Source organism: Belonocnema kinseyi, chromosome 2, assembly GCF_010883055.1.
Source record: "Belonocnema kinseyi isolate 2016_QV_RU_SX_M_011 chromosome 2, B_treatae_v1, whole genome shotgun sequence".
NCBI lineage: Eukaryota > Metazoa > Arthropoda > Insecta > Hymenoptera > Cynipidae > Belonocnema > Belonocnema kinseyi.
The window spans coordinates 128119874-128134103 of NC_046658.1; the positions used below are offsets into that span (position 1 = coordinate 128119874).

The 14230-nt window shown below is 29.4% G+C and overlaps 1 protein-coding gene across 1 annotated transcript in view; it reads left to right on the forward strand.

Annotated features, from left to right (window-relative positions):
* The window catches only part of LOC117167661 (otoferlin-like), a 193299-nt gene extending 183905 nt beyond the window's left edge, over positions 1-9394 (forward strand). The window contains exon 28 of the mRNA XM_033352752.1: positions 9214-9394. Within this exon, the coding sequence (XP_033208643.1) occupies positions 9214-9394 (181 nt within the window). The remainder of the gene's footprint in view (positions 1-9213) is intronic.
* Positions 9395-14230: the final 4836 nt, after the last annotated feature.

The window sequence follows — 14230 nt, forward strand, 5'->3', positions numbered from 1 at the left end:
GCTGAAGTTTTGACAGGCGTCATTTGAATGATCAAGCTCGACGAAAATGGTTCACATTAGTGAATACTAATGCCATCTCTTAGAATTTTCAGGTACTTATCAAACTGCCTAGTACTTGTAGTTTTCCTTTTCTAGGTGATTTATCTAAGGCAAATTCTTTTCACCCGAAATTTCTTTAATTAGACAGATTGGGATGTACTCTACTTCATTTCTCAAAGGGTGTCCTTCCGTACAGACTTCTAGAGGGACATCTGTTTCTTACGTGGTTCGCTATTAATACGGCTTCTGCCCAGAATGATGGTGACAAGTTTGAATCAATTAGTAGACATCTCGCCATCTCTATTAATATACGGTTCTTCCGTTCAGCCACACCATTCTGTTGCGGAGTATGTGGAACCTTAAATCTTCTTGTAATTTCACATTTTTCAAGATATTAATCGAATTTCTGGTTTCGATACTCCTTGCCGTTATCGGACTGTAGGAATTTTATTTTTCTTTCGGTCTGATTTTCTACCATTGCTTGGTAGCTCACTCGCAAATTCTGACGTTTCGTGTAAATAAATAACCCGTCGATTCTATTCGCGAACAGCTTTTCCGACCCGTTTTGGTCACGAATGACGGCTGAATTTTTTTATCAAGTCACTTCATAACTGTTGTCGGTGATTTTTCCTACAGAGATCAAATGGGTTGTTAAATCAGGGACGTAGAGAGTGTTCTCTAAGTTCAGCGATTTCGTTTCATTACAGTCGGTAACAAAAATTTTCACGGATCCTTTACCTTCCACCGTAGTATTTGCACTACTGGCCAAGTTCAACTTGCCATTCCCGCACTTTTCACTGTAAACGAACTTTTCTTTATCGTGACACATATGCGAAGTGCAGCCACTATCAAGGCACCATTTAATTCCGGGTTGGGCTGCTTCCGTTTTCAGCGCTAATTCTGAAGTTGTAGTTATGAGAAAACCCATTTCTTCTACTTTGTTTGCCTTTTCTGATGACTTTTCAATTTTTGCTTCACAATCGACAGCCTTGTGTCCTATCTCTTTACAGTTATGACACTTAAACTTAAAAGGCTTTCCTGCCTGCTTTTCAGGGATTCCGGTTTCGGTAGATCATCGCGTGCCTCAATTGCATATCGAAAGTACTCAAAGCTTGGAGGAAGACTATATAACAACATTATTGCTAATAAATCCTCGTTGATGTTCACTTACATCTTTTGAAGTTTATCTATGGCATCGAAGAACTTTCCAATGTGCTCCCGGACATCCCCTTGTTCGGCCATTTTGTGCAGAATCAGCTGTTTCAAAAGGGTAGCTTTTCGAGCTGGACCTGTAGACTGATAAATTGTGTGTAGCTTCTGCCACACGGCATGCGCAGTCTCACATCCTTTAATTTGTTTATGTTCAGAGGGATTGATTGCTAAAACTAAATCTGAATGTGCTTTCATGTCTTTCTATTTCCCATGCCTGGTCCGCTGCCATCCTAGTCGCATCTCCGACTGCTATCTCAGGTTTCACATTCTGCCCGCTCACATACTCCCATGCGTCGTTTTACACAAGCAGTGCCCATACTGGGAGTTCCCACGTATCAAAGTTATCTTTTCCTAAAGCCTCGATACGAGCCAAGTGCGTGCTCATTTCGTAAAATTTCTAGATCACGCTTCTCCTCGAACTAAACTCACTTCCAACACGATTTTCACCAGTTATTTTACTACAAACATAAAACGCGACCTTCTGAGCCCATAACCTGTAGGATCTGCAGAGACTGTGGACGTTGTAAGAAATGTATTCTGGTTGCTATTAACGATATTTATTATTCAGAGATGTACACGGCTTGGTGCTTCTTGAGAGACTGGACCACGGTGTGCCCACTCAAATGTATTGGGGGGGGGGGTACTTATAGATTGTGGCAAAATATGAGATCCGCGCCACCTAGGGGGCGTAGCAAGAACTATTGTCTACAGCAACGACCCCCCTCCTTCCCTTCTCACCTTAATTTTGAGGTTATGTTGACTTCGCCTTCGGAAATAAATACATGAATAATAATAACGAATAAAACAAACCAAAAATTGAACAAAATAAAATCGATCATCGATTAAATGCAATCAAATGTTTAAGTCTGTTGCAATCGATCTATCATAGAAAGATTCCAACAGACTTTAACATCTGATTGTTCGTTCTATCAGAACGATTCCAACAGACTTTAACACTTTATTGCATTTGATCGATGATCGATTTTATTCGGTTCCATTTGTAGTTTGTTTTATCGGTAAAAATCAATTGTGAATCCAAGTTCATCACGCAAAAAAATATAATTCTTGCAGCTACAGTGAACTTGAGCAGACGTGAGCAGACGATAGAACGTTTATCGTCTGCTCAAGTTCATTTCAAATTCTGAATTCAACCTAGCGCCACCTAGGGGACGTAGCAATTACTATAATCCGTTCACCACTTTTCTATGAGAGTGGGCACATCGTAGACTGGACACCAAACAGTGATCCCAGATCTGAAACGAGATGCGGTCCAATACTATGACAGGGCTATGTCCGTGTGAATATAGTAGGAAACGCTGTAAATGGCTGAGTTGCGCGCGCAACCCATTTCTCCTCTTCTGAATTTGAAAACTCGAAGATGCATAATTGCCGGTCGGAGCACTTCGTCGATTCTATTTATATATCTATCTGCTAACAGCTAACTGCTTTGAAATAAATTCAGGAGATTGGGATTTTAATATTTCCAGATTTCGATGCTCACGATTCTCATGATTTGTCAGTTTCAAAAATGTATTTTCAACGAAAGAGATGAACCTTCAAAAAAAAAAAATAGAGTATTATAATGTAACATACTTATAATATTATCATTATTAATATACGTATATATTTATAAATATATAATAGTATTAATATTTATATAATTTATACTTTATACATGAAATAACATAACCTCAAAATATACGCATATCAAGAGGCGCGCGATCTATTCAAATCATGAGAATTGTGAGCATCGAAATCTGGAAATATTAAAATTCCAATCTCCTGAATTTATTTCAAAGCAGTTAGCTGTTAGCAGATAGATATATAAATAGAATCACTGCACCAAAAGGCCCCAGTGCGGCCAGTGGCTACTCATCATGCGCATACATGACACAAAATAGAGGGAGGCGTAGCTTACAATATATTTAACATAAAAATTAAAACATTTTTTGTTTGAAATATCAACTATTATATTTTTTGATAAGAATTAATCTTTTATGGTTGAAAATTAGTCTTTTTCATTTTGAAAATTGAAGAATTTGTTAGAAAATTGAAGTATTAGGGTAACCCAAAAAGTTCAATTCTGATCAAAAAATATAATAGTTGATATTGCAATCAAAAAAATTTAATAACATGTTGAAAGAAGTCCAATTAATTTTTGAACAAAAAGACGAATTTCTTATCAAACTCAGTTAAGAAATAAAATTTTTTTTAACGTAATAGTTAAGTTTGCAATTTAGAAAGATGAGTTTCAACAGAAAACTTAATTCACCTTATTTATCTTAAAAATTAAATCGATAAAAATAAGCCTCTAATATTTCATATAAATCTATAATATTGAATTTTAATGTAGACTTGCTCAATTTTTTTTAACAAATTGAATTTTTGAGTTAACATTACATTACTTACCTAAGCAGTTGGAAAACTTTGAGGTTAGAACTGGAGGATTCAATAAACTACTTTGAACAACTTTTTTGTATGAAAAACCAATCTAACGGCAATGGTTTGTCTCATAAACAATATTTTTAATATGTAACTAACACAATACTGCGACATGTAATAAAAAATAGGGCGAAAATTACCGTAAATAATAGTGACAATTTTAAAAGTACACAGAGAAAACTAAGAATAACATTTGTTGCTGGAAATTTTTTAGAGCGATAAAGTTTTGTTTCGCCAACGTCACTTCTTTAAAAAAAAAACATGTGTTTTTCATGGAAAACAAAAGAAAGTTAAATAATAGAAAATTATCACTTTTATAATTTATGTTGGAATAAAAGACATACTTTTCACTTTTTCCCAGTAATAGTCGGCTTACCTTAAGTTTTATTGTTAATAAAAATAAAAATATTGGGTCGTTATCTAACTATTAATAACAGTTAAAAAATATGTTATTAACAGTTGGTTACACAAAAAAGTTCACATGCTGATAAATAGTCAATTAATGTGTTTGCTAATTAGGTTTCGTTAAACAATTAACAAATGTTATTGATTCATAGACAAAAATCATTTCAAAATAATTAGTTGTTAATTTCGGTAAAAATCGGTATTTTGTTTATAAATACATCAAATGATGAAAATTTGTTTAAACAATTGTTTACAATAATAAATTTTTACTGCCCTCAAAATGTTCTTAAAAATTAAGAATTTAGTTACTTACAGTTAACTGCTTAGAAAAAATCAAGTGTGTAACTCCAGAAGTAGCCAAATAATTATTAATTTTTATTTGTTGGCCAAATATTATACTAAGTTTTATTTTCCAGTAAGAAGTGATCGATTTTACTGAAAAAACTTTGATTTATTTCATTAAAAATAACTGATATAGATATTTGTTCATAAAAATTGCTTTTAAAATCACAGCCAATACCCAAGAAACCATTTTCATTTACTTATATTTTTATAACAGATTTAGTAAATTACTTAGCATTCGCATTGCTATAAGAAACCTTCTTTCGATAGATTTTTTCAGTCTGCAAGGTATTTTTTATTGATTTAAAGCATTTTTCAAAAACCGGTATACTTCAAAAGTTAATTTTTCCATTTTATTTATTGATTTATTGATTGTTAGGGGTGGAGAGAACTCAACAAGAGCCCTATGTCGAAGTTTTTCCCATTTGTCCCCATTTAAATTACGGTAGTAGTCATAATCTCACTTGAACAACTGGACTAGTATTTTTGAATCAGGATTCTTTAAGGCGCTTTTTAGGCTTTTTATTCCTTATGACAATTAAAACGATGTGCGTCTAGTTAGGCCCTAATCGTGTATTTGAGCCAGGCTTTAGTTAGTTACTGATTAGGATGAAAGACCCAAAAAAATTCTAGTTAAGCACTGGCCGGGCCAGTGAGCATATCCTAGCTAGCCAGCATACCCTAGATGTACTTTCTGAAGATGGCGCTGCAGTATATATGATTTAGTGTTATCTTTAGAAGTTTTTTTGTACTGAAGTAGTTATTTTAAATTCTATTTATCATACATACTGAATGTGGTGTGTAAATATAACAATAAAATGTTTAAGTTATACATTTTTTCACCTCTCACAATATTTATTCTGTTTAAAATTATGTTAGAATTGTTTTTAATATTTGAATTATAAAAAAAATAGTTACGTTTGCATTGTGTATGTGAGAGCCTGTGAAAAATAATAAAAACAATCATTTGTCATGGTACTTGTTCGTTCACAATTCGTTTGTCACATATATTTATATCACAGCTGTATAATCAAGGTGAAAAAAAACGGAGAGGGTCTAGATTTCTAAACGGGCAGTTAAAGGGTATTCTTGTTAAGACCTTATTATAATTTCTAGATAGAGCCCAGCTAAAATAGCGTTACAGAACTGGCATGGCCCTCCCTATTTTTACTGATCAGCGCCTGATAAGAAATAGGAAATACTAACCAGAGCCCTTTTAAATCCCAATAGCAATTTCGACTAGAATTTTACACTTAGAGGTAATTTATGGGACTGGAAAATGCTTGACAAGAAAAGTTTACACTTATGGGTGAATTTTAGTGCTGAAAATATCTAGTCAGAGAGATTTAAATTTTAGTAATGAATTTTTGGGCTGGGAAGAGCTGAATGGGATGATTTGGGGAGAGCTGCGTAGGGAAATTTAAGACTTACGGGTGATTTTTAATTGGTGAGGGAAGCACAAAGAGAGAATTCAACACTATGGGGTTATTTCTGGGGTCAGAGAGAGAGAGAGAGAGAGAGAGCTGGATAAGGAAATTTTACACGTAAGAATGATTTTTTGGCTGGGGAGAACTGTGCAGATGGATTTGATACATAGCAGTTATTTTCTGAGATTGGGGAAAGCTGGAACGGAATATTTTTAATTTAGGGGTGATTTTTGAAGTTTAGAGAGCTTGACAAGAGAATTTTACTTTTTTGGTTGATTTCTGGAACTATGGAGAGGTGATCAGAAAGATTTTTTTAGTTTTCTGCAGTCATATCTGAAAGATTATTTATTTTCTCTACTAATTTTATGTTTAAAAAATGGAAAAAATTGCAGATTTTAAAATATGTAATCGACTTCCACAATAATTAAACATTTTCGCAAATTTGGTTTTTAAATTTGTTCGCCATGCTACAAAGAAACGTTCCAGTGCTATGACCAATGAATTTAATTATTTTAAGTTTCTCCGTCCCACCCTAATCCTGAAGCTTGAATGTTTTATTCAATTAAGAAAAGATCCTTCTTTTAAATATTTAATATTTCCATCAAAATATGATTTAACTGACACGAAATTTATCATAATTCAATAGCAAACAAAGAATAAAATTGGTTTTCACTCCCCTCTGAAAGAAGTTTGTAAATAATTCCAAAAATAGGGTTTCAAGCTCATAGGAATTTTATCTCTGTTTAAATGTCAGTCTGCAATTAGGGTGAAAGTACGAAACTGAATTTGTAGACATCCTACTTCTATCCCTGCCGTTATCTTTCAATCAATCGTCTTCGGTGAACTGCAAGTTGTAATTCTCAAGAGACCAAGTTTCTAAGCTTGATTTAGAAATTTGCAAGTCTTGTGAAATTTTCGACCAAGTTTAAAATTTCTGGGTAAAGTCTCTGATCGATTTAAATGATTAAATAATGAATTTCCTAAAAATTGTGTCGGAGAATAATATTATAATCGAATGATTGAAAACCCGACTTCATGACCTGAATAGATGGCACTCATTGAAAAAACTAAGCGGGAACAGAAGAACTGATCATGATTGACGTAAAGCTTGAATTTTTCTTCATTACCTCTGCTTTTCGTATTTTTCTTAATAATATTGATAATAATAGCTTTTCGTTCGGGTATTTATTGCAATTCGCTCTTTTATGTGAGATTATTTAATTGACAAATTGACAGACGTTTCAAATGATATTTTGCATAATTTGATTAAAAAGTTCTATTCACATGAATAATTAATACTACTGATAAAACTAAGATTTTGTCTCTTGGGTTTTTTTTTCATTACCGAATTTGATAGTTTCTTAGTATACGTCAGTTTGAAATTTTTTAATTTTCCGTTTCCATTAAAATTATTTTTAATTTAATTTAAATTCTTTAGTTTGAATTTGAATGTTATGAAAATTTCTGAAGTTGTAAAATATTTGAAATAGAAAATTCCCGAAATTATAACATTGCCGAAATATAGAAATTCTAAATTGGAAAACTCCGAAATAGTTTATAATACTAATGAATTTCAAAATTCCGGAATAATGAATTTCCAAACCGTTCATAATATTGCCAACTTAAAAAATTCCTAAGTAATAAAATTCCGGACAGAAAATTTCTAAATTATAAAATATTCGTTACTGAAATATTCCCAAATGATTACTATTAGAAACCGTTTGTTATTAAATATTATTTATTAATATAAATAATTAAATACTTTGACTGAAATCTATTTAATTGCAAATACTTAAAAGACAAAAATGTCAGAAAAAATGGTCGAAATTGAAGATTGAAGAAAGATTGGAAAAATTGTATATTATAAATCTTCAGCATTGAACCATTCTAAAACAACTCTAAAATTACATTCATTTAAAAAGTACATATTAAAAATCAAATAATTTTCAATCATAGTTATGCAAAGTAAAATAATTTTTAATTGATACTCTATAAAATTACAAAATATACAATGTGAAATCTTAAAAATTAAATATTTTGAAAAATTAAAAATTAAACATTATGCAAGTTTTACACTTTGAAATTAAAAGATCTGCGGGTTTGCGCACTCAAATTCAACATTTTTTGAATTTGAACAATTTAGAACTAAAAGCGTGAATTCTCACATTCGCAATTATCAAAATTTTAAAAATTTTATTGACTCATTTACAAAATTGAATAACTATCCATAGTAAATCCTAAAAATTACAGATCTACAGTATCAGAATTTTATTACATAATTTTGAATATTTAAAATTGGAACATTTTTATTTTTGAGAATTTATAATTTGAAACTATGCAATACCTTTTAGGTTTACATAATTCTGTAATTTTGATGCTTTAAATTTTCAATTTTTTTACTGAAAAAAATTCATAATTGAAAACTTGGCCTTTGAGTTTCAGTATTATGAAAATTTTAAAAGTTTTATCCATACATTTTTAACATTGAAGATGCAGAAATTCAAAATGTGAGAACTTTGAATTTTATAGATTTCAAATTGAAGCATTTTTTATTTGAACAATTTACCATTAAAAATAATGTTCCAACTCCAAGGAATTCGAAGTGGAAACTTGACTTTTGAGTTTCAAGATCATAAAAATTTAAGAATTTTAATTCATACATTTTCAAAATTGAAGAGCTATTAATTAAAATCTTGAAAATTGTAGAACGTTAAATTTTAAATCCTAAAAATTGAAGCCTTTTAATTTTGACATTTTGCAATTCAAAATATTGCAATTGCAATGATTTATTTGGTTAATTTCGTCAGTTTAAAAGATTTAGAATTGAAAACTCAACCTTTAAGTTTCAAACTTTAAGATTGGTTATTGATTCTAATTAATAATAATGGTAGAAATTTAAATAAAATATATATTCAGTGAATAAATTAATCTCAAAGTGAAAAATAAATAAATTTGAAGTAGTAAATGTTCAAAATTAAAGTATTCTTAATATTGAAAATAAAAATGTAAAATTACACAATTTTTAAGTTTTACAATAACAAATTCTGTAACGTTAACAAATTTTCAATTAAAAATATACTATTTAGATCTATTAAAAAATTTGTTAAAAATTTTTTACGTTGAAATCATTCAAATTAAAACTTAAACAAGTTGGCAAATTTTAAATGATAAATATCTACAAAGTGGATCACTATCGAAAATGGAAGCCATAATTAGGCGATGAAAATAAGTAGTATGTAATAAGCGCGCGTATCGCGCTTGTTTTCAAAGTAGTTTAACAAATTTATTGATTTTAATCAAATTGATGATTAACTCTAATAAATTTATGATTTTCGTTTTATTTTAGTCGACCTGACACGTCCTTTTCCTGGTTTCGAAATCCGTGGAAAGCTTGCTGTTTCGTGGTTTGCCGCTATTACAAGTGGAGGATACTTTGCTGTTTTGGTTTCCTACTTCTGATACTTCTTGTAGCTTGTGCCATTTACGCCTTTCCTGGATATTTAGTCAAGCGTTTATTGGGAGCCTAATGCTAGAAATAAAGTTTATTCTTAAATTTAAAAAAAAACCTTAAAAGGTAGGGAAAAATGTACATTAGTAATTAAATATTAAAAAATAAAAGTAATTTAGAAATCTTACTATATTAAAACTTTTCATATTATATTAGTTACTTTTTTGAATAAACAATTTTCTTATATTCATTTTTTTATCATCGAACATTGTCCGACCGAGAAATAATTTATTTTTTATTTTTAGTTGTGGTTTAAATCAGAACTGTTGGTCAAAAAATGATGGTTTAACGAATAAGAAATTTTATTTTGACTTTTGATCTCCACATCATCGGAATTTAAACAATTTTATTTTTAATTGATTACAATGGTAGATTTTTCCAATTTAAAAATTTAGAAATTCTGAAAATTTAGGACTGAAAACTTGTCTTTTATTTTTCAGTGATCAAAGATCAAAATTTTGTCTTTGCAAGTACTCGTAATTGAAGACTTTTAATAATAAATATTTATTTTAAATTGTTGAAATTTCAATCTCATGCCTTTATAATTGAAGCGCTTTTGATTTGTAAATTACATTCTTTCAAATTATAAAATCAAAACTTTAAATGATGTGCAGTTGTGTATTTTCGAATTCCAAGAACTTTGAATTGTTACTTTTCAACATTGCCGAACTATAGGTTTTAAAAATCATTAGGATAAATCGATTAATTCTTTTCTGCTTACTTTTAAATTGAATAGTTTTTAATTTTAAATTTTTAGCCGTGCACAATATTAAATCTTTGAAATTAAAGTTTAAAAATTTTTTTTAAGTGTTCTAAAGTAATAGAAATCTTTCTAATTAGCAGATTTAAGAAACAAAATAATCAAAATTAAAAAATGTTTATGGCTGATATCTTTTTATTGTTGTTTTTCTTTTGGAAATTATGAAATTTTTACTTTTTTGAATTTAAAATTATAAAATTTTAAAGATTTAAATTCGGATTTCTTTCAATTTGTAAAATCAAAAATTTTACACCTTTTTTATTTTTAAATTCATCAAAATTTAACAATTTTTACTTATGAATTTAAAAAATTGAAAGTGTGAAAATATAAATTTAAAAAATTGTTTTATGAGCAATTCTTTTGTTTAAAAATTTTCGAATTCTCAATTGTAACTCTTCAAAATTGCCGACCTTTCAATGTCAATCTTCTAAACTGAAGATTTTCAAGATTTTAAAAGGAAAAATTATATCAGTTTCGATGTTTACAAATGAAAAAGTCTGTAATTTTATTGATTTACATATGAAATCGTTATTATTTTAATCAAAAATTGTTTAAATAATATAAATTTGCTTGAACACGTGTGGCACGTTTAGATATTTTAATTTCGAAAAAAGAAAAATTACGGATTTTCTTTCTCCGGAAATGGAAAATTTTGTTAAATTTTTTCTCTACAGTAAAAAGAAATTTGCAGTGCATTTTTGGACCACCCTAGTGCAGTTCTATATTTTCTAATTTTAAAAACCTTAAATTCTAACTCTTTGAAATTGCACAATCTTCAATTACGAATTTTTAAAATAAAAACTGTTTGAAGTTTTAAAGTTTGATATTAAAAATTATGCAAGCTTTAGGAAAAAACTGGAAAATTACGCAAGCTTTAAGTAAAAAAATGGAAAATTTTTTAGTTTAATGATTCGAATTTTCAATTTTTTAAATTCTGAACAATTAACATATTCAGTTATTCTTCAAACTGATCAAAATTTAATCATTTGTATCTCATGCCCTTAAATTTAAGTCGCTCTCAATTGTACGTATTTGAAATTCTGAACATTTAAATGTTAATTATTTTAAATTGCAGATTTTTACATTTTGACCATTTGAAATTAAAAGTCGTGTGATATTTAAGTAAAACAATGACAATTTTTAAAATTTTTATTGTTTATATTTACAATTTTTAATTTGGAAGATTTACGATTAAAAATTTGACTTGAGTTATAAAATCCTACAAATTGAGGAATGTTTATTTAAAGATAATTAAAATCAAAGTGCTTTCAATTTTAAACATTTATATTTAAAAACGATGCAATTTTTAAATTTCACAATTAAAAATGAGGTAAGTTGTAACTTTTACAATTATAAATTATACAAGTTAAAACTTTCACAATAAAAAGTTATATACGTTTTTACTAATTTTTAATTACAGATTCTTCAATTTGGAACATTAAAAATTAAAAATTTTAATTTTGATCTTCAAAATCAACGAAATTTAGAAAGTTCGTTATGACATCTGTAAAATTGAATAGATTAAATAAGTTAATTTCTAATCTTAAAAATTGCAGTGTAAAATAATTTGAAATTACATGATAAACCTGTTTAAAAAAAAGAATAATTTTTAAGAGTTGAATACTCAAACATTCCAGATGATACAATTAAGTGAACCTTTAAATGTGAATATCTGCCAAATGTATCATTGTCGGAAATGTAAAACACAATTATCCTGTCAAAATAAGTTACGCGTTTACTAGGAGCCTGACGATTGAAAATGAAAACATTAAATACAGTTAAAATATGAAATTATAACATGAATAATGCGCAATTCTGTATTTTCCAAATTACAGGTATTTCACTCTTTTCACTCTTCGAAATTGAAAAACTTTACATTTTAAATATAAAAATAATGTGTAGAATTCCTGAAAATAAAACCAAGAATTCAAAGACCAAATTTGGACAACCGCCATAAGATGCTCATATTGAAATTTGAAAAAAGATAAAATTTTTTTTTTCTAAAAAAGAAAAGAAAATAATTTTCCTCTGTGAACAAAAATAAAAAAGAGGGAAGAAAAATGAGAAGGCTACCAACCAAATCCCCTTCCTTCTGGTTTTAAAGCTAACCCAAAATTATGACATTGAACGCTGATCTTACAAGGCATTTTTTTACTTGTTTTATGTAACTATTTAAAGTAAAATTTTTAACATTTCTTTATATATTCACTTGTAATATGTTTCAGAATATTTGCCAACGATTAATCATACAATAATTTTATTTTAAAACGGTAAAAATGTTTTTAAAAACGGACACGAATGGGAACAAGGAAGCAACTAAAGTCGAGCAAGAAAAACGTGTTTTCCTCTAATAAAAGTAATAATAACTTTATTAAACGAAAATTAAAAGGATTAATTATAATCCCGAAAATATTGAAAAAGCTTTAAAAGCTGTGAATGATACTGGACTTTCTCTGCAAAAAGCTGCAGCTGCTTATGGCATACCAGTAGCCACACTAGGCATAAAAAAAATTAATCCCGAGAAGATTAAAAGTAAAACAGGTCCAGAACCAGTTTTATCAATGGAAGAAGAGAATAATATTTTTAAGTGGGTATTAGATTGAGAAAAATTGGGAGCACCGGTTACAAAAACTGAATTATTAGATTGTGTTCAAAAATATGTTCAAGCTACAGAAAAAAGACTCTATTTACAGATGAGCGTCCAAGTCGTCATTGGTACGAAGGATTCCGAAAACGTTATCTTGATCTGTCAATTAGAAAACCCCAGCATTTAAGTTTGAGCAGAGCAGCAGTTATTTGAGAAGATCTGCAAGATTGGTTTGAAAACTCCGGTAAATATTTAGAAGAAAAAAAATTATTAAATATTCCTCCATGCAGGATCTTCAATTGCGATAAAAACCTGATGTTGAAAATGTTTTATCTGCCAAAGGAACTCGAGCAATGTACAAAATAGTTGATGGTGGCAAAAAGGCTTTTAACAGTACAGCTTATGTATCGAGCTGATGGTACTCGTGCTCCTCTAATGCTCATGTATTCATATAAAAAAAGTATACCGAAGAAAAATATTGATAATACTCCTGCAGGCTGGGGCATTGGAGTACCAGATAGTGGTTGGATGACAACAGAGACATTCTATGAATATATCACAAACGTTTTCTGCCCATGGCTTGTTAAAGAAAACACTGAATTCCCTGTTATTGTTTATATGGATAGCCACTCTTCATATTTCAATTTGCCTCTGGTGACATTTTGTCGAGAGAAACAGATAGAGTTGATGAAAAGAACTCATGAAAATAAAATCAAAAATCTAACGACCAACAACCACCACGATATGTTCTTATTGGAATCTGAAAAAAAGGAAACACCTCTCCCTCTCCTTTCCCCCTAAAAAAGAAAAAAAGAAGAAAAGAAAATTATTTATCTTTACTTTGGACGAAAATAAAAAGGAGGAAAGAAAAATGAGAAGGAAACCAACCAAATCCCTTTTCTTCTCTTTTTTATTTCTTTCGTCCTCTTTATTCCCACCATTATCCACTAAATCCAAGTCAGCGAAATTAAAATTTAGGATATTTAAATAGGAAAACGATCCAATGTAAAATCCCTTTTTAACGTCCAGTAATCAAATTAATGAAAAGAATTCCTGAAAATAAAATCAAAAATTTAACGACCGACAACCACCACAATATGTTTTTATTGGAATCTGAAAAAAAGGAAACACCTCTCCCTCTCCTTTCCCCCTAAAAAAGAAATAAAGAAGAAAAGAAAATTATTTATCTTTACTTTGGACGAAAATAAAAAGGAGGAAAGAAAAATGAGAAGGCAACCAACCAAATCCCTTTTCTTCTCTTTTTTATTTCTTTCGTCCTCTTTATTCCCACCATTATCCAATAAATCCAAGTCAGCGAAAATAAAATTTAGGATATTTAAATAGGAAAACAATCCAATGTAAAATGGGGGCCGTTCATTTTTCGGAACGGTAAAAATTAAGAAAGGTAAAATTTCAGAATGGGTTATAATACATAATGGTGAAACTTAGGAATAGCAAAAAGTAGGAAAGAGCAATTAGTAGGAAATCCAAAACTCTGAAAGGTATTT